Source organism: Indicator indicator, chromosome 3 (assembly GCF_027791375.1).
Source record: "Indicator indicator isolate 239-I01 chromosome 3, UM_Iind_1.1, whole genome shotgun sequence".
Lineage (NCBI taxonomy): Eukaryota > Metazoa > Chordata > Aves > Piciformes > Indicatoridae > Indicator > Indicator indicator.
In genome coordinates this window covers 14,539,438-14,554,330 of record NC_072012.1, presented here as the reverse complement: position 1 = coordinate 14,554,330, position 14,893 = coordinate 14,539,438, and the positions used below count along the sequence as shown (strand labels likewise).

General features: G+C 42.9%; 1 protein-coding gene across 1 annotated transcript in view; it reads left to right on the top strand.

Annotated features, from left to right (window-relative positions):
* Window positions 1–12,928, top strand: part of ITIH5 (inter-alpha-trypsin inhibitor heavy chain 5) — a 49,587-nt gene extending 36,659 nt beyond the window's left edge. The window contains exons 9-15 of the mRNA XM_054399678.1: window positions 392–563; window positions 3,550–3,859; window positions 6,482–7,035; window positions 7,419–7,469; window positions 8,546–8,662; window positions 11,527–11,904; window positions 12,633–12,928. Of these exons, the coding sequence (XP_054255653.1) occupies window positions 392–563; window positions 3,550–3,859; window positions 6,482–7,035; window positions 7,419–7,469; window positions 8,546–8,662; window positions 11,527–11,904; window positions 12,633–12,928 (1,878 nt within the window). The remainder of the gene's footprint in view (window positions 1–391; window positions 564–3,549; window positions 3,860–6,481; window positions 7,036–7,418; window positions 7,470–8,545; window positions 8,663–11,526; window positions 11,905–12,632) is intronic.
* The last annotated feature ends 1,965 nt before the right edge of the window (window positions 12,929–14,893 follow it).

Sequence of the window (14,893 nt, the reverse complement as noted above, 5' to 3'; positions counted from 1 at the left end):
GACAGCCCAGCAACTGCTCCCACTGCAGAACGCAGAATGTGCAGAGTGCCTACTTTGTTTTGGGTAATAGTTCTTAAACATTTCTATCTATCCAATGGAAGTGTTTAGAACAATCAGTATTTTGCTTTCTTACACCCAATAGTGACTTATTTACATTCTTTCACTTTCTCTGTTCTGAACTTTGCAAGGAAAAATTAAAAAGACAGTTTCAAACCATCACACACCTTCAGGAAGTTTTTTTCTGGACTTGCTCCAACAGCTCTGTCTCCTTTATGATGGGAACACCAGAACAGGAGGCAGTATTCAAGATCAGCAAACATCTTAAGAATTAAATTCTTGCCTAAAGCTGTGACAGTTCTACCTACTGCTTTCTTTTCTTTTCTCGTCCTAGACCAAAGAAGCTCTCTTCACAATTCTGCAGGACCTAAGACCTGAAGACCACTTCAATATCATTGGCTTTTCCAACCGAATAAAGGTCTGGCAGAAGGACCGGCTGGTGCCAGTCACTCCAAATAATATAAGAGATGCCAAAAAGTACATCCATAACATGTCACCCACTGGAGGTATGATCTAGAGTCATGAACGGGATTCATTCTGCTATCCAGTTAATCACACCAGAATGGAGAGTGGGGAATGTGGTCCTGTAGCATCCAGAAATAAAAAGACATTGGGACTTGGATTATGGGACACAGGGACCCCTTTGTCACCTCCACTCAGGTTTATGTGACACAAGGATGTATATTCTTTATCAGAATACATGATGGGAAGGTGTCCACAGATCCAGTTGTATGACCTGATATACTTACTAAAGCCAAATCGGGCAGATTCTCTTATTTATCTGGTGGGACCCTCAGAGTGGGAAAACTGCCCAGATTATTTCTTCAAGACACATGAAAAAATACCATATCCTGGTGAAAGACAAATAGGGCCAGCATTTGTGCAGTATATGAAAGCTTGTGTGCAAACAGGCATATGGCTTTGGGCAGGAATTCCACAGATGGACTAATCCAGTGTTGGCTATGGGATTGCCTTTTTTCAAGAGCTGGATCTTTATCTGTTACTGTTGCCTTCTTGTCTCTACTGAGTTGCAGCCAGAATGACATTTAAGGATTTCTTGCCTGTTTTTTTTTTCACTTGTGCCTTGTTGCCCGAATAGAAAATGAGGGAGGAGGAGACCCCAGAACAGTGGCATAGTGCAGGCATGATTTTAAGTTTGTTTGGTTGTCTCCTATGAGGCTCTGGACACTAACTTTAAAACCATAGAGAGTTTTGTAATCAAGCATACTTTGGCAAGAGTGCCCATCCTAGCTGAGCACTCCCCCAGGAGAGCAGAGAGCTGCAGAATGGCCTATGCAAGCAGTCACAGCTGGTAGAAGTTCAACCAGGGCCTTCCCATGGTTGACCCTGAGCAGCAGCCACTCCTAACAAAGGAAACCCTCTGATGGAAAACCACAGCAAACAGGATGGTTTGCTGTACTGTTTGCATTATGAGAGGAAGAGTTTAGGAAGTGGTCAAGAGACCTGCCCAGTTAAACAGCTACCAATAGTGGGACCAAATTCAGAGTACAAAGCTTTTAACTTATGGCATTCCAAAAGAGTTGTGCAGGAACCAGCTGAATTGACTCCTGAACCTGCCAGAGAATAAAAGTAGAAGGAAATGATTAACACAGGTTCAACAGGAAGGTGCAGCGAGCGATTCTCCACTACAGGCCAGTGGTACTTTGGTTTTGGCTGACTGCCTTTTTCCTATAAAGCTGCTGTTGCCTGAGTATCTTCCAGTGAACGTGAATGCACTTAGGCTCACAGCTCCCACACATGTAGAATGTGCTGTGTTTACACTACTATGTCATAGACTTGCCTAGTTGGAAAAGACCTTAAGACCATTGAGTCCAACCATAACCTAACACAGCTGTTAGACCACATCTCTAAGCACCTCATCCAAATGTCTTTTAGACACCTCCAGGGATGGTGACTCCACTACTTCCCTGGGCAGTTTGTTCCAGTGCTTGACCACCTTTAGGTGAAGAAATTTTTCCAAATATCTAATCTAAACCTTACCTGCTGCAGCTTGAGGCCATTTCCTCTCATCCCATCACTTGTCAACTGGGAAAAGAGATTGGCTCCCTCCTAGCTAGAGCCTCTTTTCAGGTAGTTGTAGAGAGCAATGAGGTCTCCCCTCAGCCTTCTCTTCTCCAGGCTCCCTCAGCCATTCCTCATGGGACTTGTATTCAGGTCCCTCAGTTACCTTGTTGCCCTTCTCTGGACATGCTCCAGCACCTGAATGTCCTTCCTATAGTGAGGGGCTCAAAACTGAACACAGTACTTGACCCATGCACCAAAGAAATGGGGACAAAATATCACTGCTAAATACTTGTGCCTGTGGCAAGGGGCAGTTTTTAATGTTTGGTAGCTCTGACTGATATGGCCGGGTTTGAAACGACACTATCTGCTCCATCAGATGGTTCTGGTTTTGCTTCTGAGGACAAAAATCCTTATAAAAGTTTGAATCTGAATGGAGACAGTATTTAGGTGTAGGGTTTTGGTATGAAACCATGTTGCAAAACCCACAGTCTAGCTTTTGAGGACTTTACAGAAGTCTTACCACCTTTCCTGTTCATTGCAGTCACTGGAGCTACACACACTAAGTTTCTGGGTACATGATGCATGGTCAGAGCTGCTAGCACATCCTTTCCAATAATCTCCCCTTTTGGACATCCAAGAGTTTGTTATGTATGGCTCTTAACTCATTTCACCTGCTTTTCTCTGAGAGCTGTTTTTCACCCAGACATACTAATCTTGCAAAGGTTCCACAACCTGACTAGCACAAAAAAATATGTGGAGCAAGGAGATACCTTAACTCATTTGCCTACTTATTTTCCTGAACATGCAGTAGGTTTTAATCCTTTTTCATGGCCATTCTTCTAAAGTTCATCTATTCCCTCATTTATTTTCTGTTTTGTACCTCTTTCCACTTCAGGCAGCTTCATTCTTCATGAGCTAGTTGTATTGTGAAAACACACTCCTTGGCTAACAAAGCCATTTCTCTTCTCTTTAAAGTTTGTTAGCCCCTGGGGTTTGAAAAACAAACCCAACCACTTGTTTTCCCATTTGAAGACTTTTTTCCTCTCTTCAAATCTTATGCCCTTCAGACAAAGTGAGTAGAACTTGTTTTCCCAGTTCAGGTGCCATCTGAGAGAGTCCTTAATTAAGTTTAACTATTGTGTTTAACTCACAGGGTTTTTTTTATACATGGGCGGGATATGGTGTGTGTTGTTACTCTGCTTACCGCTGCACATTGAGACATTCAGGGATACTGCAATTACACATAATAAAGTGTGATTTATAGTTCAATTCATAGGACTCTAAACACCTATCCCAAAATGGTACTGAATAACAGAGCTGATCTAAGATAAAGGGCTAGAGCAACCTCATGCAGAAAAAAAGAAACATCCTGATGATTAGAGATGTTGTCGTGGTACTAAAGCTTAGGGAAATCATCTGTGGTCTCTTAGAAGGAGAAATGAGCTAATAATTTTTGTACCTTCCCAGGGACTAATATTAATGGTGCTCTCCAGACTGGTGCAAAGCTGTTAAATGATTACATTGCTCAGAATGACATTGATGCCAGGAGTGTCTCTCTGATTATCTTCCTCACGGATGGAAGGCCCACTGTTGGGGAAACACAGTCGTCTAAAATCCTCAGCAACACCAAGGATGCCATCCATGATAAATTTTGCCTCTTCACCATTGGCATTGGCAATGATGTGGACCACAAGTTGCTGGAGAGGATGGCACTAGAAAACTGTGGCATGACAAGACATTTCCAGGAGGATGAGGATGCAGCTAGCCATCTCAAAGGGTTTGTTTGCTTTTCTTGTGCTTATACCTGCATTGAGTCCCCTGGGCAAGGGTTTTGGGAGGGAAAATCCTCCAGGGAGATATCACAAGAGATGTGAGTGTCTCTCAGTCTGAACTCTGGTTGAGAAGCACAAGGTATGTTCAGGTACTGAGGATACTGCCCAGAAGTGGTCTCTTTCCTAGCAGACCATCTGAGCTGTACTGGAGCTTCCCAGCCCCTCAGAATGAGGCATTTGCTTCCCTAATTCAGACAGTTGTTTTGGGAATGTAAACCTGGAGAGATGAGAGGTATGAGTGCCACCTCTTCACATGTGGATGGAGGGAGGAAAGAATGCATTGCTTGGTTCAAATTGACTGCATGAATATCATGGAGGGGCTCAGGAATGAGGATCTCAACTTGGGCCAGAAAATTATGTCTTTGTGTTTTGAAAAGGTAACTTTATCCCCAAGCTCCAAAATATTTGACTTTGAAAAACACACAGGGGTCATTTGGGCATGATCATGTAGTTGTGTCCCTCCCTCATTCTCCTAACAAGTTTTTCTGTCATTCTCATTATTCAGTAGGACCAGAAATTGTTCCTATTCGGTGATCAGGGAGCTGTAACCCAAGGCAGACCCTAGAGAGGAACAGCAAAAAAGATATCTGAACCATAGCTCTGTCTAAAGTATCAGGCAGAAATGTTTGGCTTTTGCACCCAAAATATTAGTGTTTTGAACCTCGGAATCCAAAAAGAGCTCTCACCTAGCTAGTGTCTAATTCATCTAGAGCAATGAAACCCCCTTCCACTAGAGCTTTTCTTTTTGCAGTGGTTATGCATGGACAGGAGTATCTTCCTTTTAAACTGGATTTTGTAGATCCATCTGCCACACCAGATGTGTAATGTTCTTCTAAGGACGTGCATTTTGGGTAGCAAGTGGCATTCCCTGGCAAATGAAGGACGTGCTGATTGTTCAGGAAACAGGAAGCCAGCACTATGAGTGTTTGTATCTTTATCTGATAAAGAGTTCAGTTTATCTAGCTCAGTGATGGCAAACCCATTTGGCACCTGGTGCCAAATTTATACAGAAAGGCACAATGACTTGCTGGAGGCTAATCCAAATGATTGTTGGAAGGAAAATCTAGATGAGTGCCAATGTTGTTTCTGAGTTTTGTGATCAGTGGGTTATATTTTTACCCTGATATTTCCTTGTATTGTACTCTAAGACAAGTTGTATCCATCCGCTATTTGTGTGGTGTCATTTCACAGTGGTTATTCCACAGAAAGCTCTCAGGTTGAATTCACTCATGTTTTAAAATACATCAAGGTCTCTGCATCAAAGACACTGTGTGCTCAGAGAGGCTTTAAAATAAAGCCAACCAGTTCAGGGTTTGAGTTTCCTTGGAGAGACAATAAAACAGAAAGTGTGACTCTAGCTTCCAGACAATCTGTTTAAGCAGCAGTGAAAAATAGGTGCAGCCTGGACTAAAAAAGAGTTGAGGCCAGTTCTTTGTTTATTTCTCAAATTAGACTTGCCAAAGGATGAGGAGTTTGGCATTTAAATTGGAAATATGGCATTCTTGGAGCAGCTTGAGAAGATCCATCAGAAGCGTGTCACTGCAGGAAAAACACAGTACTGTAAACTTAGGCCGTGAGCACTTTTAAAGGCTTTTGTGGCTTGTCCAGTGTAAAGTTTTCTCATAAGTACTGTAGGTTACATTAATAAAGCATTATTACAGGGTTAAACTCTCTGCTTCATGGAAGTCATTGCTTGCTCCACAAATTCAGCAACAAGGTAGTAGGGAGTTCTCTTCTGCCAGTCCTGTATTTAGCAGTTAGTAACCCTCCAATCCTTGGAAATGTACACATTTATGGCGGCATAGCAAGCTTCCTGCTTGATTTGCTTTCTCCTCTGACCATATTCCTGCCTGTTCCACACTGACCATCTCAACCTGTATTATCTAGGGTTCTTTTACTGATACAGAAGCTTTGATTCAGATACTCTCCAGCTTTGGGGAGCCCAGTGTCTTGATCTTAGTTTCTATCTCTGGAATATCATGCAAGATGCCACTAGAAAACTCTGGGTAGCGGCATCTCTTCAAAGTACATTCTGAAATAATTGAGGTGCTTTCTGTGAGCCTGAGAAGCCAAGGAATTAGTTTTGATGGACAGGCCCTCTTAAGAAAATTTAAGTGGTCACCAATAGCTCCTTGCATAGTGGAAGGTAGGTGGCTACCAGACCATGCTGGAATGCTTCTGAATATACTCTAGAGACTCAGTTTAGATACCAAAAAAACCACTGAAAATTAAAATGAGGCAGAGAATCATTTTGGTTGAAAGGGACTTCTGGAGGTCATGTAACTCGGCCTACTGCTCAAAGAAAAGCTAACTTCAAATTTACATGGGCTTCTCAAGGTCTTGTCCACTCAAGTTTTGAAAAACTCTAAAGGTAATGTCTCCCTCAACTCTCTGGGCCCAGTTATAGTGGAGTAGTTAAATCTGGGGTCTGGTAGCTCTAACATCTCCTGAATGTCTTAGGAGCTATATTGGATAGTCTGACTGGATCCTTGGCCATGTATAAGTGCAAGAGTGTGTGCATTCACTTGGATGAACAGTACTAATGCTGAGAATTGTTTTTGTTTAAGGTTCTACGATGAGATAGGAACACCCCTTCTCTCTGACATCCGTGTTGATTACCCTGAAGACAATGTGGAGCAAGTTACTCAGAACTTCTTCCCCAACTACTTCAATGGCTCTGAAATCATAATCGCTGGCAAACTCATCAACCGCACCTCAGACAGTCTCCACGTGGAGGTGACTGCTAGCAACTCCAAGAAGTACATCCTCCTCAAAACAGATGTGGCTATTGACCTGCCAAGCAGGAATGACATCAGAGGAGTCCCTGGCCTGGAAGATGGTAAAGGTGATAACAATTACATTGAGAGGGTATGGAGTTATCTCACCATCAAAGAATTGCTTAACTCCCGTTTGAAGAGTGATGACAATCAGGAAAAAGAGTATTTGATGGAGAAAGCCAAGTCAATGGCCCTGGCTTATAATTTTGTTACTCCCTTCACTGTTCTGAAGATGAAAGAGGCTGGGCTCCATTCAGAACCACCTCAAGAGGAGTTTATCAGCCCTTCTACTGATGGCATTGGTGAGAAGTTGCAGAGCTTGCAGGGACACAAAGCACCACCAGGTATGAGGGGAAAAATAAACATGTTGGTAAAAATCTCTTTGCACAGGTCATTTCTCATGGCTGATTTTGGCAACATGGGTGATCTAGCCAATGAACCACCAATGAGTGGTAAACAGAAAGCTGAGATTTTCGTATTAATGCTGGCTGGCTGATCTTGAACAAATCTTTTAAGCACTTTTAGGCACTCACTCCCTGGAAGCACTTAAAGCCTTGTAGAAACCATTGAAGAAAAGATTTTTTTGTTTTTAATTCTAAATGAAGTTTAAAGTACCTGCAGGAAGATGTCTCAATCTCACTGAATAATATTTAGGGAACATGATTTTACCATGTCTTTTTCTGTTGCTCAATAAATAATTGTAACTGCCTTCCTTCCCTGCTTCTAGGTACACGTCAACAGCAGGATAAACAAAGAATTAAAATCTCCAAAACTTCAGGTCAGTGCCTGTTTCCATGCCTTTAATCCAAAACAATAATGGGATTCTGGAGGTATTTAATAATGGATTTATGAAAACCTTAGTTGCATGGTGCTGTGGTATGACCACCTTGATGGATCAGCCCAAATTCTATTTACTAGACCTGCAGAGTAGAGAGGAACATGAAACCACATTCAAAATAGAGGCTCAGTAAATCCAAGAAGTGTGAGGAAACAGCAAGGCAGATGATTTACAACACTTGATCCTCATGTTGGAGACTTCTGCAAATTAGGGGGGAACGGAGGGATATTCTGTGTGTACTAAAACTAGTCAAAAACATTTCATAAAGTTAGGTTGCTGAGTGGGAAAAAGAAAGAAGGAAATTCTACAGTATTTTGCTATTTCCCTCTTGGTTCTGCATCTCTGCTTAACATCCTTTTCATACATTAAACCCTAAAGAAAAAGCTGAGATCAAAAATTTAGACTTAAATTTCACTGGGTAATGTCAAATTTACCTTAAAAACTGGGGATTTGGCTTGTCTTATTATTAATGACAATGATCAAGTAGCTGATAAATTAAGGGTTGTTGAAAAATTCAGGTCATGGGATTGTTTAAGATCCGTTGTTGAATGCTCTGATCTGATATTGAGGGTCAGGAAGTTTCAGTGTGAGGTTTGCCCATGCAGTAGCCCTTGGTTAGAGGACACGTTTTTGTGTGCTGTGGGGGATGTAGCTTTCCAACAGACTGTGGGGAAGAGAATTATAAAACACCTTCATGGCAAATTCCCATAAATTACTGAAATTATATTCTGGGAAGGAAAATGTTGTGATTTTTCACCTGTAGTGTTTTGAGTTTTATTGAAAACTCAACCTCTTCTGTGAGAAATCCATAACAACATAAAACAATCTTTGTGAAAAACAAAACAAAACTTGGCATTTCCTGGCAAACTCCAATCGGCCTTCTAAAAACAACAAACTGGGAAGTCTTAGAAAAGACAGGGAAAAACACACTTTGAAAACCATTTTTGTTACATTCCCAGGCACTGCAGTTTTGTGTAAGTCTCTCACTTGTGACTCTTTTTTTCATGTCTTCTCAGCGGATGGAGACCCTCACTTTGTGGTTGATTTTCCCTCCAGCAAGCTCACAGTCTGCTTCAATATTGACGGAGAACCAGGGGACATTCTCCGACTGGTCTCTGATCACAAGGAATCTGGTAAGTAGCCAAGCAAAGCAGATGATTGTGCAGGAAAGCTGAAGTGTAAGGCCAACTCTTCAGCAATAAGACTAAGCACCAAAGCGCTTCATAGGCAAGAAAGTGGCAGGAAATTGGAAAATTGTTTTTCTGGCCGGTCAATATAAAATCAGTGCATACTAATTTTCTGGCTCTAGTCACCTGGATTACAAGGGGAGGTGAACTGTTCACTTGCATTTAGGTGGAACTTCCTGTGTTTGTGCCCATTGCCCCTTGTCACGTCACTGAGCACCGCTGAAGAGACCTTGGCCTAAAAAAAAAAAAAAAATTAAAAAAAAATTGAAAAGAGTAGACATAACCATAGAAAGAACTGTCCTTTATGTCTCTTCTAGCTTTTCCTGGTTCAGGCTTTCATTGAGTGGAATCATGGAATGGTCTGGGTTGGAAGGGACCTCCAAAGGTCATCTAGCCCAACCCGCTCTGCAATAAGCAGGGGGGCATCCTCAACTAGATCAGCTTGCCCAGAACCCTGTTAAGCCTCACCTTGAATATCTCCATGGCTGTGGCCTCAACCACAAGATCACAGTATGTTAGGGGTTGGAAGGCACCTCTGGAAATCCAACCCCCCCTGCCAGAGCAGGGCCATATAATCTGGTGTAGGTGACACAGGAACACATCCAGACAGGTTTTGAAAGTCTCCAGAGAAGGAAACTCCACAAACTCTCTAGGGAGCCTGTTCCAGCGCTCTGTGACCCTTATAGTAAAGAAGTTCTTCCTCATGTTGAGGTGGAACTTCCTGTGCTGTATTTTACATCCATTTCCTCTTGTCCTATCAATGGGTGCAAGCGATAAGAGGCTGCCCCTTCCTTATTGACACCAGACCTCATATGTTTATATACATTTATTAGATCCCCTTTCAGTCTTCTCTCCAGACTAAAAGCTCCAGCTCGCTCAGCCTTTCTTCATGAGACAGTGCTCCAGTCCCTTAATCATCCTTGTAGCCCTCTGTTGCATTCTCACAAGTAGATCCCTGTCCCTCTTGAACTGGGGAGCCCAGAACTGGATGCAGTATTCCAGGTGGGACCTCACTAGGGCAGAGCAGAGGGGGAGTAATAATTGCATGTTAACACCACTTGAGTGCATGAGGACCACCCTTTGGTGCAGCTACACTGGAGAGCTCAGTTCCTGATCATTAGATCCAGAATGATCTGGGGATTGCACTTGACCAGTGCTACTTCATTTCAGGATAAAGCAAAGCATCCAAACCAAGCACTGAGACTACTTCAGTAAAGAAACTACCAAACTAGTTCCCAACCCTTGACAGCCTTGAGAAAATCCACACAATTCTGCTTTGCCCAATCCAGTCTGATCCTAAGGGGCTCAAACTGCGGTCTGATCTGATTTGGAATTCTAAGCAGGGCAGCTAATAATCTGCTTATGCCCTGAGCAGAGAAACAGTGGAAGGAAGGGGTAGCAAAACCAGAGACAATGCACAGGCTTGTTTTACAAAGAAGATAAATAAACCCACAACAAAGTTATAAGAATTCTGTTCTGTGTGGCAGTGGTCTAGCCCCCATATTTCTGTGTTCATGCCTGACTCAGTGAATCCAGCTTCTGGCAACATTCCCTTCAAATTTCGTTCACAAAGTGTCTTTGTGCTACTGCTTGAATGGTTCTGTGGCTCAGCTGCAGAATGAGTTTGAGGAAAACAGACTCTGCAGCACTAGCAAGTTGAGTCTATGAAGATGAGAGATCTTGAGAATGATGGAGTATGGAGATATTTCATCTCAGTTTTGACTGGTTAGGTCTTGTTTGGGTAAGCAACAAGCTTCCTCTATTACTATTGTCTTGTAACTCACTGTTCAGAGGCCTGAGGGAAGTGAGACATTCATTGCTTTAAGGACAGCATGTCACAAAAATGATCAGAATGATTAGAAATTTTACTGTGGACATTTAGACTTTGACTCAGTGGGATCTGCACTTGTTTAAAAATCATTTGTTTTGGGGCAAGTTGGAAAGGCAGTAGTAGTGAAGATGTAAATGACTGAATGGGAGTGCATGGTTCAGGGTCTTATTCTGCAGTGACACAAAGGGTGTGTGTGAATTTCTTACACTGCTGCCTGAAGATGTTCAGCACTTCAGACTGATAGAAGTTATGCTATCCCCTTTGCAGGTCTTTTTCAGTCTTAAGGGTGTTGGCCAAGGTAGTAACACTTACTCTGTGGTTTCCCAGGCTAATTCTCTTCTTAGGAGTCAAGTAGACTGAAACATTGAACCCCAATTATCTACTGCCCTCAGATACTCTGAGACCGCAGCATTCAGATAACATCATGGTCCTCTTCCTAGAAGTTCAGTCTCTAGGACAGGTAGTGATATGAGGAAAAGCAAGGCCTGCCAGCAGCTTTTCTTAGTCCTCCAAGATCTGCTGTGTTTGCCTAGAGTTATGAGTCAATAAATGGATGATCTAGGTAGATCATACTATGGCTAGTCAGGTTACAGCAGTCAGGAAGATAAATATTTGTCTTACATGGTTCAAAATTCCTGCACATCATTGTTTTGATGGTAGGTAGGTCTAAAGGTAGATGGACCTTAGGAAGTGGGTGTGCTGAGGAGCGGCTGATCATATCCTGTAGCACTGTGTACAATGTTAGGACTGATGGGGCTGGGAGCACCTGTCTCCAGAGAAGGCCAACATTTCTGAGGTTGTGTGCTTTGTATAAGATAATTTTATAACAAACTGGTTATACTCTTTTGAATACTTTTATGTTAGAATAATTGAGCATGATGTGACGAATCTGCATGTCCTCGCTTGCTAGGCTTGCCTCTTTGAGACAATAGACAGATTCTTGGTTCCAGTTTTCATCTACTGATTCTTTTCCTGCAAGGTGTAACTGTAAATGGGCAGTTAATTGGAGCTCCTGCACCACCCAATGGCCGCAAGAAACATCGGACGTACTTCAGCAGCATCACTATCCTCAGCAATAAACCAGAAAGATCTTACCTAGAGATCACACCCAAAAGAATCATCTTGGATGATGGGGAAAGACTTCTTCTGTCCTGCGGTCGGAGCGCTGTTGTGCGAAGCAGCAGCCTTGAGGTGTCCATCTCTGCCAATTCCAACATCACAGTGACAATAAGAGACACAATCAGCTTTGTCATCCTCATCCACCATTACAAGAAGCCAGCCCCATATCAGAGGAATCACCTGGGGTTCTACATCTCCAACAGTAAAGGCCTTTCCTCTGACTCCCATGGGCTACTGGGTAGGTAACAAGTTCTCAGGTAAATCAGACAAAACTGATCCTTCCATACAGTTTCAAAGGACAGAGACAGAAGGTAATGGAGAGGTGGGAATTAAGTTCCCATGTCAGACTTCAACATTCCTTTCAACTTCTCTATTCCTAATATGCCCAAGTCCTCTTCCATCTTTTTCTGGACTGTCTACAGGTCCAGAACTCTAAGACCAAAGCCATAGGTCCCATGACATGTAGGTACCTCCAGGTTAAGCAGGAGATGATTCCTCCGTAGCAGAGTTTTGGATTCAGGCCACTTGCATGCACAAACCTTAATGACTGCACACTTAGGTTTGGCCTGAAAGAGATTGCTCCTAAGAAGGCAAGGAAAGAGAATGTAGAGCTTTCGAACTAGGATCTTCTGTTTCCTGATGGCCACTGTAAGGGCTGTTATCCTCTAACTGCAGCCCACAGGAGGGAACTTACTACTAATAGCTCAAAAAAAACCCTCTTTAGCTCAGCCAATGTATCTTTACAAGTGAAATAAAAAAAATAGGGGTTTATTCTAACCTCTGTTTGTGAGATTTCAAAAAGAATGGCAGGACCTAGATTAATCCTGCTATTGCAGAGAAGTCCTTTATCCCATACACTAAGAATCCTGAAAACATGGCATGTTAAAAAAAAAGCCAAACCCAGCCAACTTATAAACACAGGCACAAACCATCCAGTCATGGGCTCCATTTTATTTTTTCTTGCAGGTCAGTTCTTGAACAATGAAGTTAAACTTCAGGAATCCCTAAACACAAGTCATCAGCAGGCTGGCCAGAATCAAAGAGAAGCCTTAAATTCAAATGCTACAAACACCCTGAATGTGAAGGGCCGGCTTGTTCCTGTAGTGTGGAAACAGAGAAGGATCTACAATGGCCAGAAGGAGGTAGACTGCTGGTTTGTCAAAAACAACGCAGACAAACTGATTGATGGGAGCTATAAAGACTATTTGGCTTCTCATCCTTTTGACACAGGGACTAGCTTCGGGACAATCAACAGCCTTTGAGGCTGATCATAGCAATGCATTACAGCAGCGCGTGACCGTGGTTCCCTTCTGAAGCCTCTAGAGCTAGGCAACTTCTGAGTATTTCTTTACTTTTTGGTGCCAAAGAAACCAAGGCTTTCTGCCCTTGGAAATCAGCGGTCTCTCTTCCATGCTGGATGAACATTGTTCATCAAATTCCTGGAGACAAGGAGGTTGGGGAGGGAAGGATTGAGGGTACGTTTAACATGGTCTCCCAGTGGGAAGGGAGGGAGAAATGGGCCAACACTAACATCAAATGGGGCAGAGAGATGCTGGCCTTAAAAATAAACCCATGCAGGGCTCTGTGCAATAGCCCCAGGGGCTGGTGAGTCACCCAGGGATCATACCACACAGTGCCTAGCCAGAGAGACAGCCTTGGGAAATATGCCTTGCCAAGAAATGACTTGGAACACCTGCTTCAGCCATGGCTCCTGGAGAACGAAGAGAGAGAGAAAGAGAAGTGGGTGGATATTCATCTTCAGTGACCTGTTAGCATTAAAGAGGTAACAAATCAAAACCTTTAGTCAACAGGCCCACAAGAGGGGATTGCTTTCTTGTTTGTTGAGCTGGGATCTGGATATACAACTAAATATGATATTCCCTCAATCACTATGGACCCTTAAAATGGTGGTGAACAGCTGCTGTGGTTTATTGCCGTCTCTGCATGGGCTGCACCTCTGGTCTTGAGCAGCAAGAAGAGTGGTGTACGCTCCCCTTCTGTGAAGCACCACATTTAAATTACATTATAGGTTTAGTGATTTCTTGAGTTTTGACTCCATCTGAGAAAATTAAATTCCTACTGTGAACTTCCAACAGACCTGTCACCTCTCTCAGCTGAGCATAAATTCTGCTTAACAGAGATCTAATTCTCCAAATGGTGATGATGAACTAGCACCCCTAACTTTTATGACCCTGCAAAGCAACATCTTGAAAGTAGACTAGATATTTCTAGCTGCTTTTCTACTCAAGTAGAATTCTTTATTTACTCCAAATAGTCAGATTTTTTTTCATCCCAGTTTCCCCTGGCTCCTTGCACTGCAGGACTTTGCATGTAGCAGGAATTTGGCTGCAGGAGGTTACAGAAGGGCCTGCCAGACACCCCCACTGCAGGTGGTGCTGCTCTGCAAAGAAACCTCCTAAGCCAAACTGCAAGGCCATGGTCTACTTTAAAGTGAGGCATCACTGACTAATGCTATACATCAGTCACAAAGGAGTTTGCTTAGTAGAGAACTTGGCCAAAGAGGATTGCAACAATGACAAAGACATTTACATGGCAAGGCCAAGTTGAGCTCATGTATACACTGCCTTTCCAGAACTGGAAGGAGAGTGGGTGTGGAAGCATCTCCAGGAGCTAAATGATATCCATCTGTTAGGAGAAAATAGAGTTGCTACAGAAATAAGTTCAATCATGACTGATTTTTTGCATATTTAATTAAATTGTATTGTTGCTGTAGCAGATCCAGCTGCTGGGGGTGGCGTGGTGGTTTTCCAGTTGCTTGATCATCTGGTTAGTACTGCTAGCACTGTGGCAGCAGAGCAGGTAACAAGCATCATTGCTTATTCACACCCATGTACTGTGGGGAAGAAGGAAACAGCCAAAAGCAACCAGATAGATTTAATTGCATTCTGGAAGATCCTTAAAGAGAACTAAGCTAGTGTGAAACTCATGCCAAGGCTCACACTTTGGAACAAAGAGAAAACAACTGCTTTAGGCCTGGAGAGCTTGAAAAAGGGCTCTCCTGCAAGGGAAAATGAAAGGCAAGACCTTCAGCACAGTCCTAAGCGCATGCAATACCAGAAAGGTTCATGCTCTGCAGCATGGTCATGGGCCAGAAGTAAGATGAGAAAAAGCATCTGGAAATTTGACTTCTCCACTCAAGAAGAGAGTAGGAAGATCTCAGCCCTAGTAACCTCCCCTTTCAGGAGCAGAGGGTGAACAGGATTGTG